The 12,115-nt window shown below is 45.7% G+C and overlaps 1 protein-coding gene across 46 annotated transcripts in view; it reads left to right on the top strand.

The window, feature by feature from the left end:
* KIAA1217 (KIAA1217 ortholog) overlaps positions 1-12,115 on the top strand; it is a 517,243-nt gene that overhangs the window by 448,349 nt on the left and 56,779 nt on the right. For all 46 annotated transcript variants that reach the window (XR_256476.4, XR_256475.4, XR_010599124.1 and 43 more), the window contains one exon: positions 3,615-4,447. Coding sequence is in view for 42 of the 46 variants with exons in the window: in XM_065586890.1 (XP_065442962.1) it covers positions 3,615-4,447 (833 nt within the window). In the remaining 4 variants the exon portion in view is untranslated. The remainder of the gene's footprint in view (positions 1-3,614; positions 4,448-12,115) is intronic.

Genomic DNA, 12,115 nt, shown 5'->3' with positions numbered 1-12,115 from the left:
CAATACTCCAGGTCCTGTGTGAATTCTTCATTTATGTCTTAATGCACCTAAACAGAAAACAGGAATTTTGTGCTGAATGAGTCCTCTGCCTCAGGAGAAATGAGTGACCATTCAGCATGAGTGTTGGATTGACTAGGGGATATTAGACCTTCACTTGTTAATTCTGGGCTTCTCAAGTTTCCTATTGACACTTTTCTCCTCTCCGCCTCATATTATCAAATTTCTCGTGTGTCTGCCTGCCTGGGAATCCCAGCATCTATGTTTCTGCACCTTGGAAGACAGTTATTGTGCACGATTATAGACTTTAGTCTCAGTCCTGTTCTCACAGTCACAGCACCCATTGCCACATGTCAGATTTACACTTGGGGGGCCTGATCCAAAGCCCACTGTAGTCAGCAGGAGTCTTTCCATTGACTTCAGTGAGCTTTGGATCAGGCCTGTGCATAGCATCTGGCTTCAGAAGACACACAGCACAGTGTGTGACTGTCTCTCAACAGGGTCGGCCTTAGGGGAAATGGCACCATGGGCAAATTTGTATTTTGGTGCCCTTTCTTTGAGGTTAAGTACGGATACACAGTGCAGTCACACACCTTGAGTTTACTGGAGAAGCTTTTAAGTTATGGTGTGGACTGGACTGTGTGCACCTACAGCAGAGACCACTGCAAACAGCCTGGGCAGCCGGTACACTCAGCGCTGGATCGCTGTAGCACCCAAGCCTCTGGCACCCATGGCGAGAACACCGGGCTGGCAAGCGTGCAAAGCGCTGGAGGGATGGGAGCGCAGTAAGGCACAAATGGAAGCCCAGCACAGCTCGCACCCAGCACAGGGTCTGTTTCCCCGAGCTGCTGGGAACCTGCCCTGGGAGCTCCGCCGCCTCCACTCCTCAGCACTGCCCAACTTTGGACACCGTTGTGCGGCCACAGGAGCGCTTGCCACCAGCCCGGGCGCGCCCCATCCACCCCTGCTCCATAAGCATCTGGGGGCAAGTGAGCAGCTACCTTGGTGGGTGGGCTGCACCAGGCAGCCTGGGGTGAGAGGAGACAGTTGGCAGAAGCAGCTCACCCCACAACCCAGCACAGACTGGCGCATGGTATAACCCCGGGGGCAAGGCCAGCCCTGGTCCCTGCCTGCCCTGCAGGGCACTTCCCCAGGCTCAGTGGCACTCCTGCAGCTCACCCCTGTGGCAGACCCTCCCAAGCCACTAGTTGAAACAACACCCCCTGCAATTTTCGCCCCTCCCCCAGCTGGGAGCCAGCCTGACCTGCCTGCCCCTTCTGCCAAGCTGGAACACCACGCCAGCAACGAAGCCACCCACAAGTGGAGGGTGGAGTCCAGGTGATTGGTGCTCGCCTCTTACCTTGCAGTGTCTGCTTGACCACAGCATCCCCCTGACCAGCCCTGTCACTCAAAGCAGGACAGACAGCTGTGTATGTAAAATGTCAGTCATCTCATTTTATCTTTTATTCAGTTGAGGTTGTGCATGTTAAATTTTGTTGTACAGTTTTTTTATTATACTAATTCACGGAACAAATGATAAATGTCCATGTCTCTCCTTGTGCCTGAAACAGTCTGGCTTGGAGTTTGTTGCTGTTTTCACAGCCCATCCTTTTGCTCGTCTTTGTTCTGTTTTATTTATTTCTGTATTTTTGCTGCTGCTGCCAGGTTATCTCCTCTCCTTTCCTCTTGTTGATGCCGGGTATTGCAAATCCCCGAACTCCAGTCCTAGGGAGAGTCATTTGTAATTTCAAAGTGTGGAGTCATTTGTAATTTCAAAGCTGTGAGAGGAACAGTGGTATTGTATATACAGGCATGGCAATTTCGTTAACAATGGAAAAACTTGTGGGTGGGATAGGGAGAGAATGTAACCCCTTGCTTCACTAGCTGGCATGCATTGTGATTGCTGCAAATCCAGCCACATTATCATAATATGAAGGAGTAAAAGTTGGACAAGGATTTCAAACAGATGGTGCATAACAAGGCACATAGGTCAAATGTTTCTAAACAAGTTAAGGTAGCAATCATTCTGGTTTGGTGATGAATTTGTTTTTTTGCTGAAATCCCGTGTAAATGATGGGGTATGATGTCAACATGTTTACACAGCATCTTGGAGCGAGCCTCCCAGCCTGGTTCCTCAGACTTGTGGTAGCGGGGCTCATGCCAGTGCACTAAAGACAGCTGTGTAGTTGCTGCTTTGATATTGCGGCTCAGGCTCTCAAGCTTCCCCTCCCCTCCCAACCCTACTCCCCTTCCGCCCCGGGCTTCAGAGCCCAAGGTCTAGCCCAAACCATGTCTACACAGCTATTTTTAGAGCACTAGCACGAGTCTGTGGACCTGGGCTGGGAGGCTGACCCCCACACGCAGTGTAGACATACCCATATTGAGTGGACAACACATTCTAAAGCAAAGTAAAGATTTTTTCCTTTGGAAATGAGGTCCCCTGCATCTTTGATGGAGCCCAGCTGATCCTCATCCTCCCCTACTTATCATTCAAGACTCGTCATCAGAGGCATTAATTAAGCATGCAGCAATGAGATCCCCTTCTGTGCCTGTCAGTGGTAATGCTCAGTCATCTGGAGAGGTCACTGCTGAGCAGAGTGAGATGCTCTATTCCCTGCAGCAGATGAGCATACCATTGTCTGCAAAGTTTTCAGCTATGCCCCTAGCCAGCTAGCGAAAGACTAACACATCCTTCAGAAGACGTGTTCCCCCTTCTTTTTCCTGTTTGTTCCCTTCTTCCTGTTGGCAATTACTGCAGCTCTTTTTATGTCAGTTTTAGCTGGAAGTGGTTGTAAGTGGCTTTTATTTTTAAACAAAGTCTATGAATAGTCGCACTAGTATCTTTGGCCATGTGATACAGAAAGTCTGTGATACGTGCTTTATATCAGAAAACTGTTCTGTGCACATTAATTTTCATATATATCTACAAAACTCTAGCAGAAATTACCTACACTCAACAACAATGCTACATACACTCAATGTATAATTTTCAGATTGCTGCACAAAAGTACTGATCTTGGCAAGATATTATCAGAAGGCCAAATCCTGCAGTGAAGCAAATGTCCCATTGGTTACAAGAGTTTATTTTGCTTGAGTAAGGGCTGCAGGCATCGTTCTGCATACCTCTTCAGATTTCATTTGTGATACATAAGTAAAAGCACCAGCAAACTGTTGATGGCCACTGACAAAATTTAAACTCAATCATTCATAGCTGTATTTCTATTTCAGACAGATATATAAGCTTTTCAAGGCAGGGACTGTTGTCACTATGTGCATGGTCCAGCAGCTAGCAAAATGAGGCCCAAATCTCGGTTCAAGCCTCTCCATTCTACTGTAGTGCAAATAATCAGTGAGAGTACTCATAATATATTTCTTGCATTAGTAAATGAATTTAGAAAATTCTCTAATATTCTATTAATGTGGGCCAATTTTCCTGCCTGCTGCAGATCCTGTTTTCATTAGGAGCTGCAGTCTCAAAAGAGTTTATTTTATTTAAATAGATAATAAAGAAATTTAAGTTAAATTCTTTTCACTGTAGTTGATGTCTAAGCAGCAGCTAATGTGATGTGTAAGGTAATGAGTAAAGATGTGTCTCATATGGTTTTCCTTTATTTCAGATGCAGAGAGAAATTGCTTACATAGGCCGAGATGGCCCAAATACTCTCCGGCCAGGATCTGCTACACATCCTTCTCATGCAATTCCAAGCTCATCACCCATGACAGCTGTGCCCCACTCTATGCCCCCGTCTCCATCCAGAATTCCTTATGGTGGGGCCAGGCCCATGGGCGTGCCAGGCAATGCAACAATTCCCAGAGACAGGCTCTCAAGTGTGCCAGCATCAAGATCCATATCACCGAGCCCTAGTGCCATTTTGGAAAGAAGGGACGTGAAACCAGATGAGGACCTGAGTAACAAAAACCTTGCGCTGTTTCGAAATGAAAACCTGTATGCCGACCCCTACCTGTATCACGAGGGGAGGATGAGTGTTGCTGCTCCCCATACTGGACACCCTCTTGACGTTCCTGATCACATTGTAGCTTATCATCGCAGTGCAATGAGGTCCTCAAACACTTACTGTAGCCCCTCTCTGCAACCTGAAATGATGGAGCAATCGTTGTACAGACAAAAACCAAGAAAATACCCTGACAGCCATTTGCCAACTCTTGGTCCTAAAACTCCTCCTGCCTCTCCTCACAGAGTCACTGACATGAGACTGATTGATATTCATACTCAGCATAACACTCATGTGCCCCCTCATGTCGTCCAGCCGGACAGGTCTTCTCCTAGTCGCCAGTCCTTTAAAAAAGAACCAGGAGCACCTATGTTTGTGGAAACAAAAGCACGGAATGCTATGGGTTCACCTGGCATGGTCGAGGTAGTTCCTTCTGCAGCTGACAAACAGGTGTTTGGCTATGGATCAGCTGCGGTGCCCAAAGAGAAAGAGACAAGGTAAGACAGAGCAAGAATGTAAGGTATGTAAATGAGAGAGAATCCTGATCTGTGTGCATAACCTCATTTAACATACTGGAGCCCAGTATACTGGGGTGTGGTCCTAACAGAGCTATTAGGGCAGTAAGTAATTTAAAGGGGCCTATGCACCAAAAGAACTAAATTTACTTCCAAAAAAGTGTTGCCTCCTAATGGTGATCCAGGATCATTTTAATTAGCGTACATTTCAATCATTTTAAAAAATAAAATGATTAACTGGGATTTTTTTTTTAGACAAATAAATCATGTTACAAGAACAAATGTTATGCTGCTAGTGTTAATAAGGGAATATATTTCACACCTATTCAGAATGGCACTCTGATATTACAATTTCTATTCTTTATGGAGTGGGGTTTTTCTCATCTAGTGTGAGGAAATGGAAGAATTTATCACTGGCTGTCTTATCTGTTATAAAACATGAATTTGCATAAAAATAGAATAGTTTGTTTTTAATATACTCTTTGGGGAGCATTGCTGAGATCAGCAAGTCCATCCTGTTGAAGAAACTGAAACAAGAATCGACAAAGAGCCCTGTGGCACCTTATAGACTAACAGATGTATTGGAGCATAAGCTTTCGTGGGTGAATACCCACTTCATCAGACGCATGCGTGGGTATTCACCCACGAAAGCTTATGCTCCAATACTTCTGTTGGTCTATAAGGTGCCACAGGACTCTTTGTCACTTTTTACAGATCCAGACTAACATGGCTACCCCTCTGATACCTGAAACAAGAATGTTCTTTCTGCTGATTTTTTCCAGCATCACAAATGGTTAATTGATAACCTACCTGTTAGTTATCACCTGATGGTGATCTCTCCTGTCTTCTTAAGGGTCAGATTTGCACAAAGGTCTGTGTCAGCACAGATGACTTCTGCTGGCATACACCCCACCCTAGTGCAGAAAGATCATTATATTGGCAATTGGCTAAGATATACCAGTATAGTTGTACTAATGGATAGGCTATTGTCTGTGCTGCTAACTTTTATAGAACTCTTTAGGGAATTGAAGGAGTCTAGCTGGACAATGCTAGGCTCTCAAAGGCTAAAGGCTGTGAAAGGTAACTAATGACTCAGCCCTGGGGGAGAAGGAGTGCCTCACATCTCTCTTGAGTGCCCCCATTATGTAGAGTTTTACAGCCTGACGGGAACCCAATAGAACCCAACTAAAGTGTCAGGTTTGAGTGTGGTCTGACAACAACCCGACCTGCTCAGGTTGTCTCCGATCACCTCCTCCTGCCTGTGGGGTTGGTGCAGTGGCGGCTATGTGCCCCAACTGCTGCTGGCCACTGCCACCTTATTGCCCTGTGTATGCTACAGAGTGAGTGTACTGACGAGTCGCAGAGCACACATCTATGGGGTGTGAGGAGTGGGAAATACTCACCAAGCTGAGCCCCAAGCAGGGCCGGCTCCAGGGTTTTGGCCGCCCCAAGCAGCCAAAAAAAAAAAAAAAAGCCGCGATCTGCGGCGGCAATTCGGCGGAAGGTCCTTCGCTCCGAGCGGGAGTAAGGGACCGTCCGCCAAATTGCCGCCAAATAGTTGGACCTGCCGCTCCTCTCTGGAGTGGCCGCCCCAAGCACCTGCTTGCCAAGCTGGTGCCTGGAGCCGGCCCTGGCCCCAAGGATGAGTCAGCAGCAGTGTGCCGACACAAGCTCAGGGGGAAATACCGGGTTTGGGTCGGGTCTGAAAATGACTCAACACTCTCCAGTCTGGTTTGGGTCCAGTTTGGGCTTTAAAATTAGGCCTGAGCAGACTTCTACCACATATCTGATTGACAGGCTCAGAATGAAACTGTAATTAGCTAGAGAGAGGATCAACGCAGCATGTATTTAAAATTCAGCCCACTATTTATTAACAAAATTACACTGGAAAGTGATCGTGTTTTATTTTGTTTCTTTAAACCTTGAGTGTCTGGGCTATTTTAAAAAAATTGTACTAAATACCAAAAGCAATCAGTGCAAATTAGTCTATTGACTAACCTCTGAAATGTTACTTTAGGAAATGTTTTTGAGTTATACAACTATAAAGAGCCTTAAGAGTTATTAAAATAATCCTTCCATAATTTCATAAACAGTAAAGCCAGTTTTTATTGCAATTGTATTAAATGAAATAAATAACACAAAGTGCCTCCTGGCTGAGGATGCTGAATTCTGTTTCAGCTTAAGCTGAATATTTACAGCTCAGTTATAAACAGCTGACAGGCAAGAATTATAATGGAAGCGATGAAGCATCTTTATATCTGGCAATGGGAGGTGGCACAGCTATAGTCTAATCAGAAGGTGTCTAAACCCCACTTGTTTTATCAGCAGCACAGTCATGATCAAATGAGAAAATAAAATAACAGGCCTGATACTTCAGCCCTTAGGGCATGTCTACACTTACCTCCGGAGTGATTGATCTAGCAGGGGTCATTTATCGCGTTTAGTGACGACGCGATAAATCGACCGCTGAGCGCTCTCCCGTTGACTTTGGTACTCCACCAGAGCGAGAGGCGCAGGTGGAGTCGACAGGGGAGCGTCAGCAGTTGACCTACCACAGTGAAGACACTGCGGTAAGGAGCTCTAAGTACTACGCTATTTTCGTAGCTGAAGTTGCATAACTTAGACCGACTTAGCTCCCCCGCCTCCCCTGCCCTCCCCTCCATGTAGGCCAGGCCTGAGTCACATGTGGCAAAATTCACAGGCTTACACAGCACTTAAGTCCTATATAAGCCCTTTGGTGAGGGTTTATGTGGGACTTAAGTGATACACAGGTCTCATGCCAGCCCTCTGCATAGGACTGACTTTCACCCATATACGCAAGAACAATTGAAGTCAGCTGGACTTCAGGTTGCCAGGCGTCCAGTTTTGACCGGAACACCTAGTCAAAAAGGGGCCCTGGTGGCTGTGGTTAGCACAGCTGACTGAGCCACTAAAAGTCCAGATGGCCGCAGCGGCGGCCTCCACCCAGCTCCCGGAAGCAGCCGGCATGTCCCCCTGGCTCCTAAGTGCTGGGATGGCCAGGGGAGCTCCACGCACGGCCCCTGCCTGCAGCACACGCACCCCCCTGAGCGCTGGCTCCGCGCCTCCCATTGGCTGGGAACTGCAGCCAATGGGAGCTGCGGGCGTGGTGCCTGCAGACAGGGCCAGTGCATGGAGACCCCTGGCTGCCCCTGCACCTAAGAGCCAGAGGGACATGTCTCCACTTCCGGGAGCTGCCTGAGGTAAGCCGTGGCTGGAGCCCGCTCCCCTGCCCCAGCCCTGAGCTCCTTCCCACACCAAAACTCCTTCCCAGAGCCCGCACTCCAACCTCCTGTCCCCCTCCCACACTCTGCACCCCTTGGCCCCAGCCCAGAGCCCCTTCCTGCACCCCAAACCCCATATCCCCGGCCTCACCCCAGAGCCCACCCCCCCGAGCCAGAGCCCTCACCCCGCACCCTAACCCCCTGCCCCAGCCTGGAGCCCCCTCACGCACCCTGAATCCCTCATTATTGGCCTCACCCCAGAGCCCGCACCCCCAGCCCAGAGTCTGTATCCCCTCCCATACCCCAACCCCTGCCATAGCCCGGCACCCCCTCCCACACTCCGAACCCCTCGGCCCCAGCCTGTATCCTCCTTCTGCACCCCAAACCCCTCATCCTCAGCCCCACCCCAGAGCCCGCACCCCCAGCCAGAACCCTCACCCCCTCACGCACCCCAACCCCCAGCCCAGTGAAAATGAGCGAGGGTGCGGGTGGGGAGATGGAGCAAGTGGGGGGTGGGGCAGGGGTGTTCGGTTTTATTCAATCAGAAAGTTAGCAACCCTAACGTCAGTGGTTGGGGACCTGAGGACAGAATCCATCTGGAGGATCAGATTCTGCACTGCCATGTACCTTGTGTGCTCATTGACACCTGTGCAAGCCTTGCCACATCAGAATGGTAGCGTTTTACATTCACTTTGCACATATATAAACAGTTCCTAAGGGGTCGGACAATGGAGGTCTCAGTGGTCTTGTCATCTTTTATGTAGATATTTTGTAGTTAACAGACCCCTTTAAAATGACTAGAAGTGGTCTGAGGCCTCTGCAAACCTCAAACCAGCCATCTAAAAGCTGCTATTAATACTGTCACAATCTAATTTGCGTTAAAAAGAAAAAAGTGATTTGCACTGCCTATTCTTAGAACTTACCTTGAAGTAGTAGTATCCTAAGCTCTTTCTTGGCCAGATAAAATGTATTGATTAAGCATAAATGCAGAGAAGAAATTCAAGTGGATAGAATTTTGACTAAATCTCTCTTCTCCCTGCAATTCTCCTTGAATTATTCTGTTTCCTGGGATGAAATGAGCAGGTAGAAAGAAACTGGTACTACACCAGCACGTTTGGAAGTTATGTGTGTTTGACCTCTAATAACCATATCCTGCTTTTGCTGAAGACAATGGGGCGTTTGCTTTTGCGACTTTGATGTCAGCAGGGATGGAATTGGGGCCAAGAAAAGGTATTCAAAAATATTTCCCATCTTCCCCCTTTGGAGTTTCCCATGTTGATTATATGCTGTGGAAATCAATCTCCTAACTAACAAGTTTGTCAAGGTTAATGTTTGGGGTTTAATGTTTGGCTTGCTGTAGATAACTCTCTTTCTTCTATTTATTTTATCTCTGCTATTTCCAAGGCATCTCCTTCCATGGTACCTGATTACCTAATTAATTCTTGGACTAATTCATTTGTCAAAACAATTGTGTGACAAACTCTGCTTTACAATGATGCAAAAAAAATTCGTGTCATCTGGAAGTTAAAAAAATTAAAATGTTTTAACTTTCTTATGCAAAAGAGATATTAAAAGTCTCCTACCATGTTGATTTTAATGGAAACACTAACAGATTGAAATGTTTTATCTTTAAGGAATCATGAGCCCTTAAATCTGAGGCTCAAAAGAAAAAGAATTTATTTTGTCAGTGAGTGGCTATGTGCAATTTTAAAGATGATTTGCTTCATATTTTTTGGATGAACCATTTGTCTGGTTCATGGTGGCTAACTCTGGAGGTTACTGTAGGCAGTGCAGCTCTAAAGAATCCTGAGAAATTGGAAGTGACATTGATTTTTTCAACAGTTAGTTTGAATTAACTTGATTAAATGGCATTATTATTTATTTACATTGCTTATAAAACAACACTTAAGTGTTGTAAAATTCCAGTATATTTAGTATTACTATATAAATAATCAGAGCTGTTACTCAACTATCATCAGATACTGAAATGCAATTTGATTGTGCAATACATTTTCCCTGCAATAAAAATACAGTTTTCTGAGGTTTATTAAACTTTTTCTGAACTCATATTTTTGCCTTCGCCTTTTTATGCCACCTAAGAATCCTGATGGATGTTAAGGTCAAGTGAAAAAAAAAAAGGAAAGCAGTAGCTAGTGGTTCTCTTAGTTAATGCGGTCACATTTCACATCTTGCTTGCGTTTAGATAGTAAGCTAAGTATGATAGCCTTATCCAAGGCCATATTGGATGTCGTTCCTATCATAAAACCACTGTTTTGGTTGACACAACTGAGTATGGGCAGACCCAGCAGTGAACCAGAAAAGCTGTTTATCTAATTTATCCTCAGCACAGTTGTGAACAGTGGGAGCCCCATCACTAATCCAATAAGGAATGCATTTATGAGGAAGTATTATAGTGATGGGGCCTAAAGATCTTGAAAACTCGCCCCATCCCCCAAACCTTTAGCCAGATGACTCTCTAGCTGCAGGATAATTTTGGACAAAATCGACCTGAGATAATTGACCAGTCCAATCTACATCCTGCGGGTCTTTCCTTGTCTTACACTTTGCAATCAAATGTAGTAGAGTAGCTAATTTTAAGCAAGCTTTTACTGGAGTATTTTCTAATTAGGTTTCCACTTTTGGCTCCCACACACAAAAGGCTAAGGTAAGTGGCTCCTGCTTGTGGCTGGCTCAGACCCGGTGTGATAGGAAAGTCTCTGAGAAGTTTTCTCCCTACCTTAGGCTCCTGCACAGGGACTGTAGGGTGGGGAGCAGAGCTGCTACTCCATGCTGTCACCACTTGTTAGCACTAGCCTCTCCAAAAGGAGTGAGGTGGTGTAGTGGCCACACCTCTGTCCCCATACCTGCCAGTAGAGTTGGCTAACTACAGAAGGCAATGCAGGCTGCACCCATTTAAAAGGCATGTGCTAATTTGTATCTTGGGTTGCTCCAGAAAGAATGCTAGCAGTGATATCTCTCTGTGGATGAGCAGGATCACATATAGCTTCTCTGCATGCAGTTCATCCAGTGAAAGCCAAGCCAAGCGGCTGAATCCATATATTTGTATAGGGGAATGGCACCTGCACTTTGGCATCCTGCTGTTTGAGGAATGTGACCAAGATAAGACATTCCACTTCCTATAGCTGATGTGGGATAATTGCTCATGTAGAAGAATTGGCAAAGACTATTGCAGTCAGTAAAGTTTAAAAGCGTTCCTTTTAATTTAGCGGGTAGGTGAGAGAGGCTGATTCTGGTTTTATTATAAGATGATTGAGATGTATGATAATGTACGCAGGAAATCAAACATCTCTTTAATTGTGTGCATCCTTTTACTTGGGGACAGCAAGCAGAGTATTCCTATTACACTTTGCTTTACACCTTCCCTGGAGTTCTGCATCCCAGCCACCTTGCCTGCTGAAAAGGGTTCAGGTGAGGTCTGTCAATACCACTCTTAATTGGGAATTGAGAAATGCAAAGCTCTCCCTCTACCTAGAAGCAGTTCATACAAAAATTACCAGCCTATTTTTATGATGATAAAATTTTTAACATATGCTCTTCTCCCATGGTTAAATAGGAGGAAATAGGTCTTTGCCTGTATCTGACTTTGTCCCTGGTGAATTGTATAGAATCTGTACCTTGGTTTAAACATAAAATGTCCTCACATTGAAAAAGCCTGCCTGAGATAACATGCTAAGTATCCCCTGGGGTGGTATCTGAAGAGCCATTTGAATATGAGTATTCAAGGTGGTTTGTACACATAGCCTAGGGTAGATGATGAACATAAATGAACGATTGCATGATTGAATTTCTAGTTTGTGCCTGTACCAGGCACGAGGCAGCTCCTCTACAGTATGAACATAAAAGATGCCCCAAGGAAAGGGAAGGAACATACAAGTAATGCTTGGATATTTCCCAGTGGGAAAAGGATATCAGTGTAGCAGAGTGTAGTGCCCAGCACAGAATGACCCCCAACCAGTTACAAGACAGGTGATGACTTGTTCCACACAAAGATCAATTGAATTGCAAGAAATAAACCTAATGATAGAATCTAAAGCCTTAGAGCTGTTAGCGATTGGGCTCCAGAAGGACAAGGTTTTGTATTTGTTGTGCTTCTCTCAGAGAGTGAGATTGGTGAGGCTGTAACAGTCTTGTTTTCTGAACAACTGGCTAGGAAAAGAATTATAAACTGCTTGCCTGAAGAATAAAACTGAGGAGTTTCTCCAGCAGTACTTTGCTTTGCTGAGGCATCATGCTGCTTGTGCAGGAGGTGCCAAGTATGATTGAGAAAGCTGTTGGAACTGGGTGTATGTTCTGTCTTTGCCCTGCCCTTCTCCTCACACAACAACTGGCTCTCCCAGTGTTCCTGTGAAAATCATACCAAACAATGCAAGCAAGTTTCTTTTTATTC

The sequence above is a fragment of the Chrysemys picta genome, chromosome 2, assembly GCF_011386835.1.
Source record: "Chrysemys picta bellii isolate R12L10 chromosome 2, ASM1138683v2, whole genome shotgun sequence".
NCBI lineage: Eukaryota > Metazoa > Chordata > Testudines > Emydidae > Chrysemys > Chrysemys picta.
Note: the sequence above shows the minus strand (reverse complement) of the source record. Positions and strands in the feature narration are given on the sequence as shown.